Source organism: Acomys russatus, chromosome 20 (assembly GCF_903995435.1).
Source record: "Acomys russatus chromosome 20, mAcoRus1.1, whole genome shotgun sequence".
Classification (NCBI taxonomy): domain Eukaryota; kingdom Metazoa; phylum Chordata; class Mammalia; order Rodentia; family Muridae; genus Acomys; species Acomys russatus.
Genome location: NC_067156.1, coordinates 25612775 through 25627657, shown reverse-complemented (window position 1 = coordinate 25627657; position 14883 = coordinate 25612775). Strand labels below are relative to the sequence as shown.

The following is a 14883-nucleotide window of genomic DNA, read 5'->3' as shown; positions in this document are numbered from 1 at the left end:
TAATTTGGAGGTTTTTCTGTGTAACAGAGCCCTGGCTGTCCTGGAGCTTGCTTTGTAGACCAGGCTGGCCTTGAACTCCAAGAAATCAACCTGTGTCTGCCTCCCAAATGCTGGGATTAAAGATGCGTGCCACCACACCTAGCTCAGAATGATGAATTTGACTTAGAAAGATTTAATATGAACTTGTATGTTTCATCTCTTTAAATATTAATCTTTTTGCTGTTGCAGTTTTGTCTTTGTTTATTGTTTTGATTTTGAGACAGGGTTTTTCTGCGTAGCCCTGGATGTGCTGGAATTTGTTCTGTAGACCAAGCTGAGCTCAAACTCAAAGAGGTCTCCTGCTGAGTGCTGGAATCAAAAGTGTACACCATGACGCCTAGCTAAAAATTAAAATCCCTTAACCCAGTAGTTAACAATATCTAAAAACACCAACAGTTACAACAAGCACATGTTTTCTGGATTATATTTTTAAACACTATCTACTAAAAAAGACTCGGAGGAACATTGGAGGATGGTTGGTTACAGATCTGGGAAAGGTGACTTGGATGGTTTTAGAAGAAAACAAAGGGAGGGTTCAAACCACTAATAAGAGCCATGTGGAGAAGATTCGGGGTGGCACCACTGCCGAAAACCAAGAAAAGAGCACGTGGAAATGCCATGTGTTATTTTTGAAACTGTGTGACTCTACAATTCAAAACTTCAAAATGAAAGGTTTTTTTAAAAAGCTACACATACATACTAACTCAGTAGGCCACCTAAACAGAACCCCACTGAACAAAACACAGATCATTTGAGCATTAAAAAATAAAAATTGCAATGTATTGTATTAGACAAATAGTGTATTAGAAAATAATGTATAGACAATGTATTAGACAAAATAAATATATTTGTCTAAGTCTGTACAACGTTTAAAAACCATTGTTCCTTTTTGTAGGGCACGAGGAAATCAATCTGTTGTGCTTTGTTTTTTGTTTTGTTTTTACAGCACTGGACACTAAACCTATACCCTCACACGTTCCAGTCAAGCACTCTACCACTGAGCTACCTACCCAACTTTTTGAGGCAAGGTCTAAGTTGCCCAAGCTAGCCTTCAACTTACTTGGAAAGCCTTGAACTTGTAATCCTCTTGTTTAGCCTTCAATGCACCTGGGATTAAAGATCTGTGCTACCAGGTGAGCCTCATTAGTTTCAAAACTACCAAATAAATTAAAGAATCAAGAATTTATGCTACATTTCAATATTAGCTAGGGTTTCTGTTGCTGTATGCAAGCATCATGACCAAACCACCTTGGGGATAAAAGGGTTTATTTATTCTTACACTTTGAGGTAACAGTTCATCACTGATGAAAGTCAGAGCAGGAATTCAAGCAAGGCAGGAACCTGGAACAGGGAACCAACGCAGAAGTCAAGGACAAGTGCTGCTTATTGACTTGCTCCTCGGCGTGTGCTAAGCCTGCTTTCCTATAGCACCCAGGACTACCAGCTAATGGGTGGCTCTGCCCACATTGACTGAGCCCTCCCACATCAATCATCAATCAAGAAAATGGCCCTCAGGCCAAACTGTTGGCGGCATTTTCTCAATTGACTTTAGCTTGTGTCAAGTTGGCATAAAACTAGCCAGTACACTCTCCCACAATACCTGTGCCTCAGAGTAAACAAGTTCTTGGAGAGGGTGGTTTTCCTTCAGAGAAATACTCCAATTAACAGATGAAAAGAAATGACAGCATTCTACCCATGGTTCTCCAAGTGTGCCACTGAGTACTTTGGGTGTCTTTAAGTTCAAAGTTGAGTTCAAAGGTATGCTAAAACGTTGTCTTTTTCATTGGGCTTTCATTTTCACTGGTGATGCCAACGCACATGTGGGTAAAACTCACCACCACATCTGGTCAGTGTCTTCAAGCTCCACTAACAGTCATCGCAGTTATGACCATGCGTTTGCAGTAAGAAAATACCATTAAGAAGGTCCTAGATGAAGTCCTGCACTTTTGTTATTGATTTTATTAGATGTCAACCATTAAGCACACATCTTTTAAGTATTTTACGTGAGGAAACTGAACTGGAAATATGCTTAAGATGCTTCTATATACTGAAGAATGGCATTGCGTCGAGGAACGTCAGTCATTACAGGATGGACTGGGTGTTACCCTATGGAACAGCCTTTTTAGTGACAAAAAAATAAATGAGTGTCTGGCTGTTGGTCTCTCAAAAACTATTGAAATGAGCTGGTTGCCATAGAGAAAACAACTAGCAGTGTTTACTCTGAATGATAAAACTTAAGATTTAAGATGAGTGAACCTTTGGGAAATTATGGGGGTTAGAGAGATGGCTCTGCAGTTACGAGCACTGGCTGCTCTTCCAGAGGACCTGGGTTTGATTCCCCGTACCCACATGCCAGTTCGCAACTGCCTGTAGCTTTAGACCCAGGGAATCTGATGCCTTCTTCTGTCCTCTGAGGTCACCAGGCACACATGTGGTGAATAAACATGCACGCAGGAAGAACTCCCATACACATAGAAGTTTTTAAGTAATTAAATATTTGAATTCTTGGAAAACATGTATCTACCACAGTGAGATTCCAGCTTCATAGTATGAAATGCTCTCTTATGACATCACTGATAGTATGAACAAATGTAGATTTTTTAAAATATTGCATGCTAAAATATGTTCACACTAAAGATACTTGCATGTCTCCGTGAGCTGATGTTTTCTAAATTGCCAATAATTCTAAATTTTAAATTACATAACAGAGCTAAGATGCTTCAGTCAGTAAAGTGCCTGCTGTGCAAGCACAGAGGTTTGAATTCAGATCCTTAAATCTCATTTTAAAAACTTGTACTTGGCAGCACATGCCTGTAACTCTAGCACTGGAGAGCAGAGACAGGCAGACCCTGGGAGTTCACTGGCCAGCCTTAACAAGTCAATGAGTTTCAAGTTCAGTGAGAGACTCTAACTTTAAAAAAAAAAAAAGTGGAGCACAATCAAGGAAAGACCCCCAACATTGGCCTTGGACTTCCATGTATATGTACCCACCCACACAGAGGCACATACCATATACTACATAACACCACACACACACACACACAAATCAATAAAATATGTAATAGATGGGAAGGATGGATGGTATTAGCATCCTAATAGTAATTTATAAAAGTTCTACTATATTTACTGCATTGAATGATAAAAATAAAACTAAACGTTACTAGTCACATGACTAATACTATTACATGGATGTTGAGTGACTAGTACGCTCATGCTGCTGTTGAGAGTGCAAATTTCAGCTGCTAACTTGGGAAACGATGGGCAGCATCTATTCGAGCAGAACATACCCACATCATATTACCAAGAAATTTGCACTGACAGTTTCACATCCAACAAAAGTGCAAATATATAGACAACAAAAAGTGTTTACTGAAGAACTGTTCACAATTTCAGAAGAAAAACTTGGGGAAACAAGCTCACCAACAGAGAAAAAGAATGATTAAATTGTGGTAAATTTGTAGAATAAATGCAAATGAATAAAATATATAAACATAAAATATAACCATATCATATAATAACATGTGGTTAATGTCATTATTGTATTATATATGATTAATATATATTATATATTAGAGCTTATAATGGTTATATTTCATTTTTCTTTTTTCTTTTCTTTTTTTGATTTTTCAAGACAGGGTTTCTCTGTGTAGCCTTGGTTGTCCTGGACTCCTTTTGTAGACCAGGCTGGTCTTGAACTCACAAAGATCTGCCTGTCTCTGCCTCCTGAGTGCTGGGATTAAAGGTAAGTACCACCACGTCTGCCTATGGTTACATCCAAAAGGGAGTCACGATGCTAGGGATAATATAAGGTACTGGCAACATCTGACTTATTTACTTTTCTGGATGGTTGCAAAATCATCAAGCTGTGTGTTTATAAAATATGAACTTTGGTGTATGTTATGCTCCAATTACATTTTTCTAAAATAAGATTTACTTAAGGAAGATAACGCCACATTAAGTGGAAATTTTAAAGCCTAAAATCCATAATTAGAAATAGCAAAAGCCTGAAAATCAATGAGCTAAGCAAGAAACAAAAAAAAATAACTGAATGAAAACAATATGTGAGCAAAGAAGTAAACAGCAGCAATTAATACACTGAAAAGAAAGAGAATCTCAGAAGCCAAAAGGCAACGCTGAAAAGGCTAATACAATCCAAAAATCACGTCTGAGTCAAATAATGAAAAGTAAGAGGTGGCAATAGATCACGCAGGAAATGAGGGCTGCATTCACAGGCCTTGCAGATGTGAAAAATACCACATAAGGACATTATAGACACTCTATATCAAAACGCTTAAATTTTCATATGAATTAACACATTTCCAAAAAGTGAATGTATATGAATGAAACATTGTATATATATATATACATACATACATATATATATATACATACATATATATATATATATATATATATACACGTACACATATATATGACCCTGGTGCAGTGGTGCACACATGTAATCCTAGCACTCGGGGAGGCAGAGGCAGGCAGATTTCTGTGAGTTTGAGGGGCCAGCCTAGTCTACAAAGCAAGTCCAGGACAGTCAAGGATACACAGAGAAACCCTGTGTCAAAAGCCCCCAAAAGAATAATTCTGTAAACAAATAAATTTTATTTCAGGGTTTACATTTTTATGCAAAAGAAACTTTAGGTACAGAGAAGTTCTTTGGTGAATTCTGCCAAATATGTAGATTTTTATGAAGCTGCATCAGCAGTATCATTATGATAGTGGACGAAACCTCTGAAAATGCAATCAAGCTCCAATTAAATGTCTTCTCTTACAAAGCCACTATTAATCTGATACGAAAACCGCACAAAACCCCAACAACAAAAACATTACAGGCCAATATTTCTATGAACAGAGATGCAAGTCTTCTCAATAAAATACTTACAAATTGAATTCATGAGCCCATAAAAAAGATTAGCCATCATGATCAAATTGGCTTATCCCAGAGATGCAGGAATAGTTCAACGTACATACATCGACATACATAATCCACTGCATAAACAGACTGGAAGAAAAGTACCATATCAACAAGAGTGAAGCAATATGAAAGTGGCATAAAAACAGACACATTGATGAGTGGAACCAAGCTGAATACTCAGACCTAGTCCACAAACTATGAACACCCGATTTTTTTTCTCTATATAAAGAAACTGAAAATACACACCAGGAAAAAAAAAAAAAAAAAGAAAGTATCTTCAATAAATAACGCTGGTCAAACTAGGTGACTACATGTAGAAGAAATGCAAATAGATCCATATCTATCACTCTTCATAAAACTCAATTCCAAATGGATCAAGGGCCTCAAGATAAGGCCTGATACACTGACTGTGATAAAAGAAAAAATGAGGAATAAGTCTGAACTCACTGATGCAGAAAAGGACTTCCTGAACAGGACACTGATAGTGTAGGCACCAAAACCAATAATTAATAAATGGAACTTCATAAAGCTTAAACGTTTCTATGTAGCAGAGGACACTACCATTGGGACAAAACTGCAGCCTACAGAATGGGAAAAGACCTTTCCTAGTGATACATCTGACAGAAAGTTAGTATCTAAGATATATAAAGAATTTTTAAAAATCAAGAAAACAAATAACCCATTTTTAAAAACGGGATACAGAACTAGAGTTGAGGATAGGATGTCCCAAGTAGAATAAAAGCAATATAGTATTATGAAAAGACACAGGGGAAACTAGAAATGGAGGGTTAAATAGCGAGGGGATGGGAGAAAAGGGTAAAAGAAGGAATATGGGGAGGGACAAACAGCACTAAAACCAATTTGAAAAACTGTATGAAAACTCCTAAACTGAAAACTGTATGAAGATTCCTAAAATATATAGTTATGTTTAAAGAAAAAGAACCTATATGGAGTCACCAAACAATAGAGGGTAAAAAACTCCCCAACTAGATATCTTATGCTAACAAATAAAACCTCCCATTCCAAGAATGAGTTATATTTTGTTGAGTCATTGGCCGAAAGAGCCCTTTGGAAACCCCCAGACATGACAGGGCATTGCCAGATCTAATAGTTACTCCTCATGACCTCCTGGTAAGGCCATATTGATGAGAGCATCGGTTATTTATATCATCCAATATGGAAAAGCCAAGTTGTTGTCTAACTAGAAGCTTCATCCCTACTGACTAGAGTCATGGTAGTGGAAGGTACTTTTCATGCTACTGCAGGAGAAAGGTAATCATCAATATCACCAACCTATAAACACTGCAACTTACAACAGCAACCCTACTGGTGCAATAGTGGCACAGATATTATGGAAGTAACTGGCTACATTTTAAAAATTAGATTTAAGGCCCATTCCATGACATGGAACCCATAACTCCACTACCAATGTGGCCAAGAATCTGAGATCAATAGGTCACGGGAAAACCTACCATACTGTTCTGCATAAAAAGCATAGCAATAAAATGACTCCTAGTGACATACTGTCATACAGGTAGATTATGGCTTCATTCAGCCCATATCAAAGAATCTTCTTGCAGTAGAAAGAAACTGACTCAGAGACCCACAGCTGGACAATGTACAAAGAGTGAGAGACTTTGGAGCACTCAGTTCTTCACCAAACCTCTTCCTTCAAGCCTCAGGCATTTGTGTGGAAGAAGAGATGGAAGACTGTATCAGCCAGAGACACAAGACTGCTGCATACATAAATTCATATAAAGATAAAGACGGGCAGTATACATAAGACCCAAGTAGGTTCAAGCTAGAGATGGTGCCAGAACTGTGTCTGGAGAGGGTGAGCACAAAGTCCCACACCCAACCATCTTCAATTGATATCTACTGGCCACAGGAAAAATTAGTTTTCTCCCATGGAGTCTCAACCACACTCCAGTGCAGTTCCATGATGAGGAGCAGTTAGTTGGTCAACAACAAAAAAAAATTATCTGTATTCTGAACTTTCTATTTAATTTTTATTTGGTTTGGTATTTTTTGTCTTACTGGTTTGTTTTTATTTTCATTATGTGGGTTTGTTGTTTGCTGGGTTTTTTTGTTTTTTTTGTTTGTTTGTTTGTTTGTTTTTTGCTTCTTGAGGATATTTTTGTTTGTTTTTTTAAAGAGGAAAAAACCATAAAGTTGGTTGATAAAGAAGTGGGGAAGATATTGGAGGAAATGTGAGAGGAAACATTTTTCAATAAAAAAGAGAAACACATGGCAAAAAACAAACCAACAAAAACACTCTGAGAACGAAGCAAATGATCAATTTTATAATTTAGCTTGTGTGGGGTTTGTTGTTGTTTGTTTGTTTGAATTACTCATAACAACAAATACAATATAACCTATAATATTGTAGTCAGGAGCTTGGGCTATGGTTCATATTTACCTGATGGTCTCACAAATGTTAATATTTCTGATATGCACTTGAATAACATAATAAAAAACCTTTTAGCAATTAGTCATTCCCCCAATGCAACCCATACAGGTGAATATTACTGTTTCTCTCTAACTGAAAATTTGAAGGCAACAAAAAAAATCAATAGATTATTAACATATAAGACATACTGTTAATACTTTCCCACTCATAAATTCCAGGTATTGTTTTTCTTGTCTGTCCACACAAGCTATAATGCTATCTTTCTGGGTAAATTATTTATTTTTGTTTTTTGATATTATATTATAGTTAAATCATTTCCCCCTTCCCTTTCTTCCCTCCTAGCCCCTCCATATGCTCCTCCTTGCTCTCTTTCAAATTCATGGCCTCTTTTAAATTAAATATATATGTGTGTATATATGTATACACATATAACAAAACAATAAAACAATAACCTGCTTAGTCTGTATAATGTTGCTTGTATGTATGTTCTCAGGCCTGACCAATTGGCATGCCCTTCCCTGGTAAAGATTCTTTCACTCTCAGAATTTCTTAGTTTCCTGTCATTCTTTGTGTAGTGTTGAGGCCCCATGAGACTCCCACCTTCCATGTAAGCAGGTCTATTTGTGTCATCTTTGTTCATATCTTATTTATGCAACCGTGTTGGTAAGACTTTATGGGTATAGCTTCTGCCATTCCCAGGAGCAAACTCTGTTCCTCTGATTCTCACCATCTTTCTGTCAGCCCTTCCACAGTGACCTCAAGACTTAAGTACAGGAATTGTGTTGTACATATATCTATTGGGACTGGGATCCACACTCTGTAAGCTTCCATAGGAGAAAATCAACCAAGAATTCTACCCAACTATGATGCTATGAACCACAATGACCAGAATGACATGATAACCATAAGGGTGCAATATTGGCACACACACATACTTGGCAGTAACCAACAGGTCTCTAATTGAACTTAAGACTTGCTCACCTAGAGGTAGATCACGCCTGGTACCAGAGCTTAGCCAACTACCCAGGACTGTTAAAGTCATAGATATTGGAGAAGAACTTACAAATGCCATTTTATTAAGTCAACATAACCCCAAACTACATCCTAAATATTTAGCTTTATGTCCACAAGTAAGTGTAGCTCTCGCCCCTCAGCAAGGAAACTTCTCTTTGCAACAGGAGACCAGTACAAAAAAAAAACCCATAACCAATCCAAATGCTAACTTTATTTTTTATGTACCTGAGGGTCCCTATTTTAAAATAAGTTCTATTATATTATATAAATGACGTTTTGGAAGTCTGAATATATTTCATATGTCATGCAAGCTTGCTAAGTTATAGCACTAGAAAATGTTTAAAAGTGTGGCTGGTATTATCAACTTCAAAATAGTTATAAGAAAACATTTAATTGACCTATGATAATGTCTAATTATAAACGCAGGTCAATAAATAAAGACGTTTTGAATGTCAGACATTGTTACCCTATGAACAGGTCATATTGTTACCCTATGAACAGGTCATATTGCCAGCATTCTCTACTTATTTCTTCTTGAACACTGACATCTTAATATAGCAGTGAGATGTCTGATCCGGTAACTTTAGTATGGTATATTTAAGGGCAGTAGTATGCTGTTTTCCCATCCATTTTGCTACAGTAATATCTAAAGAATTGCCAATACTTCTGTTATAAATAGCAAGTTGAAAATTACCCAGCAGGGGTACCTTCTATGATACCAACTTAAGGAATTATACTGACAGAAAACAAAACAGTGACATGAAGCACACTATTTGTTGCACAGTAGGTCAATTTTGTTTGCGTCTGTTACATAGTTTTAATATGAGAGATGCAGATGAAATCCATGTGTGACTGGATTTCTTAAGCTAACAAAATTTGATGTTATGTATCATAATTATTACATATTATGTAGATTGTACTATATACATACATATGTACCTCCAGTGCATGCGTGTGGATCTGGAGGTGTATGCACCCAGGCTCAACACGGGGAAGTTAGAGGAGGACATGGGAGGTCTTCCGCCACTCACCCTTTACTGAAACAGGACAAGGTTTCTCGATGAACTGGAGCTCACAGTTGGACTTGTCAAGTTAGTCCTGTAGTGCCCACGATCAGCCTGTCTCTGCCAGCCAAGACAAGTAGTCACACCCACTGTGCAGGCATGGATGGTTGGGATTCAAACTTTGTTTCTCATGCTTTCATAGGAAGCATTCTTACCTACTGAGGCATCTGTTCACCCTACATTTTTAACATAAAGATCTCATTTTTCTTTAAATTCCTTATGCATTGGCCTTTATTATGACTTACTAACATTTCTCTTTTCTAGTCAAACCCATTCCTCAAACTACCTCCCATCACAAATATCCTCACCCCCTCTGTCTCTCTCTGTCTTTCTATCTCTCTATCTCTCTCTCGGTATGTGTCTCAGTCTCTCTCAGGTTCTCTGTGTGTGTCTCTGTCTCTCTGTGTCTCTCTCTTTCTCTCCTCTCTCTCTCCTCTCTCTCTCTTTCTCTCCTCTCTTTCTCCTCTCTCTCTCTTCTCTCTCTCTCTCTCTCTCTCTCTCTCTCTCTCTCTCTCTCTCTCTCTCTCTCTCTCTCTCTCTCACACACACAGAGCAATGATCAAGGACCAATGGCATACATACTTGTTTCCAGCACCTGGGAGGCAGAGGCATCTCTATGACTTAGATGCCAACCTGGTCTACATAGTAAGTTTCAGACCAGGGTTATATGGTGAATCCCAATATGAAAACAAAATAGAAAACAGAAAGAAATTAAGTAAATGAATGGTATTTACATATTAAGTGTTTAGATGCTTGAATTGTTAACATTTGAATGCTACAATTCCTCCCTTAACACCTACTTAGTTTTTTAGGTAGCATTTTCTGCAAATTCCATAATGTAATGACGTGTACCTCTATTGATTCCTTTGCGAGCTAAAGAACTGGAGTTATGCTTAGTCCAGAATAAAGTACTGAAGTGTTTTCATGCTATTTTAGGGCCAGAAAGTTCCTCTGCACAACCATTTCATTGTTTATGAAAATGTAGGAAAAATAATCATTGAACCATTATATTTGGAAATGGCTATTAAACTATTAGCTGCATGGGGTGGGGTCGGGAGACAGTGGAGCATGCCTGTAATCCCAGCACTCAAGGAGGCAGAGGTAGGCAGATCTTTGTGAATGCAAGACCAGCCTGGTCTACAAGCAAGTTCAGGACAGCCAAGGCAGGAAAAAAAAAACCCTATTAACTACATGTGCATATGTAAAGTGCATGTTGTATATATGAAGTATAAGTTGAAGTGTTAACATTTCAGTCCATTATTTGCACAGTTATTAACTCATTCAGTAGGTATAGTTACATATTAGATTTTATCATGGCATATGAAAATAGCAAATATATAAAATTATAGTAAATTTAAATCTATTGTATTTGCAGTTCCATCATTCTTTGAGAGAGAATAATTCTCAAGTCATTCCCCTTATTTCTTAGAGGAGTAAATCAAGCGGTGTTTTGTCTCATTCCCTGGTTCCAGTGTCCATAACTTCTTGTATCTGTGATTACTTTGAGAGGTCAGAGAACAACAGTGCATAATAGCAATGGTGTAAAACACATTGTCCTAACTCCATTCCTTTTTTTTTTTAAATTCCAAAAGCCATTGACGTATTTGAATTAATTAACTTGTATCAGGTGTGTCACTCTCAATTACAGTGGCTTCTAAAATAACAAAGAAAATTGAATCTACTTTGAATGAGTGTTGAAAAATAAATATAATTCTGAAGATGCATATATATCTGACAAAAGATTGCTCATTTTTTTTGGAAGATGTGCTTAATAAAAACAAAAGTTGTCAAGTCATTTACCCACCCACCAGTGTTATCTTCTTTATATCAATACAGATATGCTTTTAATTTTATGTATTTGCAAAGTGCTGTGGAGTTATTAACTATGTCTGGGCATGCATTTCTCAAAGATTATTTGCCACAATGATATTAAGAAAAAGTATAGGGTACAGAATATGCCGCTTTTTATTAAATACTATTCAAGACCAAGGTCAATGTCGTCTCTACTACAAACCCCTCTTTGACCCCTTCCTTCCATTCAGATACGTAGTCTTGCTTTATAGCTCTTTTTGATGAGCAACCACTGCAATTTATTTCACATCTCCAGGGATTACCATCTTTTCATAAACTATTCCAGTGATCTGAGTGTCTCCTCTTCCCTGTTTTGTTCTACGTCTTGAACTATGTCCGTGTTGAGAGGCATACTCACATGTTTTTTCACTTTAGGTATCTGAGCATTCTCTCACATCTGTTGCTAAGGAACACTTTAGCACTTCATTATCTTTGCTTTTAGGCCCCTATCCCACATTACTAATACAGATTTTCATAGGTTTTAATGTTTTTACCCTGTTTTCTCAGAAGTAAACCATAAGAGGGGCTGAAATGCTCTGAGGATAAAGGTACTTGAGTTCAGTACCAAGAACCCACATGATAGAGATAGAAAACTAGCTCTCTGATATCCACAGGCACACCATGTTTCACACATGTGCACACACATACACATACACACAAAATCAATGAATCTTTAAATTGTAATTTATAAAAAAAAATCACTAAATCCTTTGAAGTCTAAAACAATATTTCTAATGCACATCGACAGAATTCTTGACACACTGAAAAGTATTCAAATGATTAAATGTAAACCAAAGAACGATTTGTCTTGGAAGCGTTCTAGAATATCGCTAGCAACCAAATCCTTGTCAGAATCACCAAACCACATAAGATGTGCTTACCAAGGCATTGATATTTGTATGATCCCCTTTCCTATTCCGGATTTGAACACAGGATGTTGGTGAATTTAGTCCTACACCAGGGCCCAGATTCCTCAGATCAGCAGCATTGTATTTCCCGTTGAAAAGCAAGCTGTTACTACCAGAACCAAGTCCAAGAGAAGCTTGGTAGAGATATGTCTGGGAAAGTCTCTCGACTGTAGTGACATCTATTGTGGCTGATGTCACACAAGGACTAAAAGCCATCGTCCTTTCACATCTCACATTTTCTGGAGTATGACAGCAGTTCTGCAAGCAACAGTCTGGGCTTTGGCTCAACTTGATGCACACGAAGTAAAGCAAACATCCCAAAAATAAAAACGAAATGCAGACCAGGGCTATTACCAAGTACAAGTTCCGGGCAGAAAGCTGTGCTTTGGGTTCCCAGATATCTTCAAAGTCTGGAAGGATCTGAGGAGCAGCGTTGGTCAACAGCACACCCAGAATAACAGAGGAGGAAAGTGGTGGCTCTCCATGGTCCTGAACCACTACCACCACGCTCTGCTTAACCGCATCAGTGGGAAAAACTAAACGTGCAGTTCGCAGCTCTCCCATGTTGACTGAAATTCTGAAAAGGCTAGAGTCAGAAGCCTGAGAAATGTGGTAGGAGAGCCAGGCATTGGAACCACTGTCTGCGTCCTCTGCCACCACTTTGGTGACCAGGTGTCCAGCTCGGGCAGAGCGGGGCACTCTTTCCACTGGGATAGAGCCATTTCTAGGCAAGGGAAACAGGATGTCTGGTGCATTATCATTCCTGTCTACCACAAACAAGTTCACAGTGACTGTCGCACTTCTGGGAGGGATGCCCCCATCTCGGCCTTCCACTTGGAAGTGAAGGCCCCTGAGCTGCTCAAAGTCAAAGGAGGTTTGAGCAGTGATAACACCGCTGCTTGGTTCCACTGCCACCAAGCTGGAGGAAACCGGCATCCCTTCAGAAACGACATCCAACAGCTTATAAAAGACAAGGCCGTTTAACCCCAGGTCTGGGTCCTGAGCAAACACACGGCCTAAAGAAACTCCAGGGCTATTATTTTCAGCCACAAAAAGTTCCTGTTGTGGTTGAGGGAAGCTTGGTGTGTTGTCATTTACATCAGCAATTGACACAGTGAGTGTCCTTCTGGCGCTTAATGGGGGCGAGCCATCATCTGAGGCGGTGATTAGGACGTGGTATTCGCTTGCTTGCTCCCGATCCAGGGGCCCGTCAGTCAGCAATCTGTAGTAGCTATCATAGGAAGCCTTTAACTGAAAGGGGCCTTTGCTGGACATGCTGCAAGTGACCTTACCATTGGAGCCAAGGTCCTCATCCTTTACACTAAGGAGAGCGATTACTGTGCCAGGGGCTGCATCCTCCGGTACTGAGCTGGAGAAGGTCATGAAGTCTATCTGGGGGGCATGATCGTTCACATCTGTCACCTCTACAAGAAGTTTAGTAGTGCTAGCTAGACTAAAAACACCTTCGTCTCTTGCTTCAACATATGCTTCCAACAACGTTTCCGGTGGACCTAGCCAAGCAGCTACCTGAACCTTCCCACTTTTAGGATGTACGTGAAAAAGGTGCCTCAGCTCTGCTGGTGTGCTATTGCTTAAGGAGTACCAGACTTCCCCATTGGATCCTTCATCCGGATCTGAGGCTTGAACGTGGAATAGTACAGTCCCATTGGGTGCAGTCTCTGGAACCTTGGTACTATATACGGAGTGCTCAAATACAGGTGCATTGTCGTTGGTGTCCACCACAGTGACGGTGACTTGAGCGTTTCCAGACCGTGCAGGCAGGCCACCATCCTGAGCAGTGAGCACCAGTAGGTGGGTGTCCCGCTGTTCTCGATCCAGAGCTTTCTCCAGCACCAACTCGGGGTATTTGCTACCATCGACTCGCGACCCCATGTCCAGGCGAAAGTGCTGGCTAATGCTTAGGCTGTAACTTAGCACACCGTTGCTTCCCTCATCCGCATCTTGGGCGTTTGGGAGAGTGAACCGGGCTCCAGGTGTCAAGAACTCCGGTATGTGCAGATGCACGTTTCCAGCCGGGAAAAGGGGTGAGTTGTCATTGGTGTCCAGGAGGTGAACGCGTATCTTATGCAGCTCTAGAGGGTTCTCAAACATTAGCTCGTATGTCAAGATGCAAGCAGCTTTAGCCCCGCACAGCCGCTCGCGGTCCGCTGGCTCTCGAACCACCAAGCTACCGCTGCCCAGGTCCACTCCGAAGTAGGGTTCGCCATGGCTGGAAAGGAAGCGAAAGTTCCGCAAGGACAGAGCAGCTGCTGACAGCTTCAAGTCTGAGGCGATATTGCCCACAACTACTCCGGGTTTTGTCTCCTCTAACACCGAGTACTCCAACTGTCCAGCTGCAGCACCACAAGAGACCCACCAACACAGAACCGCCACCTCCCAGCCCACCATGCTCCCTTTCGGCGTCCACGTTCCAGCTGCGGCGAACTGGGACCATGCTCCGAACTCCAGGAGGGAAGGAGCCTGGAAAAGCGCTAGCTGCTCCGCCCGCAGGCAATGCAAGTTGCAAGAGCCCTAGCCACGGGTGACCGGCCCGGGCTAGGCTGTTGGGTGTGCTGGGTGCGGAGGAGCGCAGCGCCGCCTACGGGTGGAGAGGTAAACTACCCGGGTGGCGCTCGCCCGGGGCTGAGGTCTTAGGTCCAGCTCCCGCGG

The 14883-nt window shown here is 39.9% G+C and overlaps 1 protein-coding gene across 14 annotated transcripts in view; it reads right to left on the bottom strand.

Moving 5' to 3' along the window:
- LOC127204374 (protocadherin alpha-C2) overlaps positions 1 to 14883 on the bottom strand; it is a 212084-nt gene that overhangs the window by 71221 nt on the left and 125980 nt on the right. The window contains exon 1 of one of the 14 annotated variants that reach the window (XM_051163325.1): positions 12187 to 14728. The exons of the other annotated variants lie outside the window; for them this stretch is intronic. Within the exon in view, the coding sequence (XP_051019282.1) occupies positions 12187 to 14622 (2436 nt within the window). The 5' untranslated portion in view covers positions 14623 to 14728. Of the gene's footprint in view, positions 1 to 12186; positions 14729 to 14883 lie in introns of those variants that run through there. 14 annotated transcript variants of the gene reach the window in all.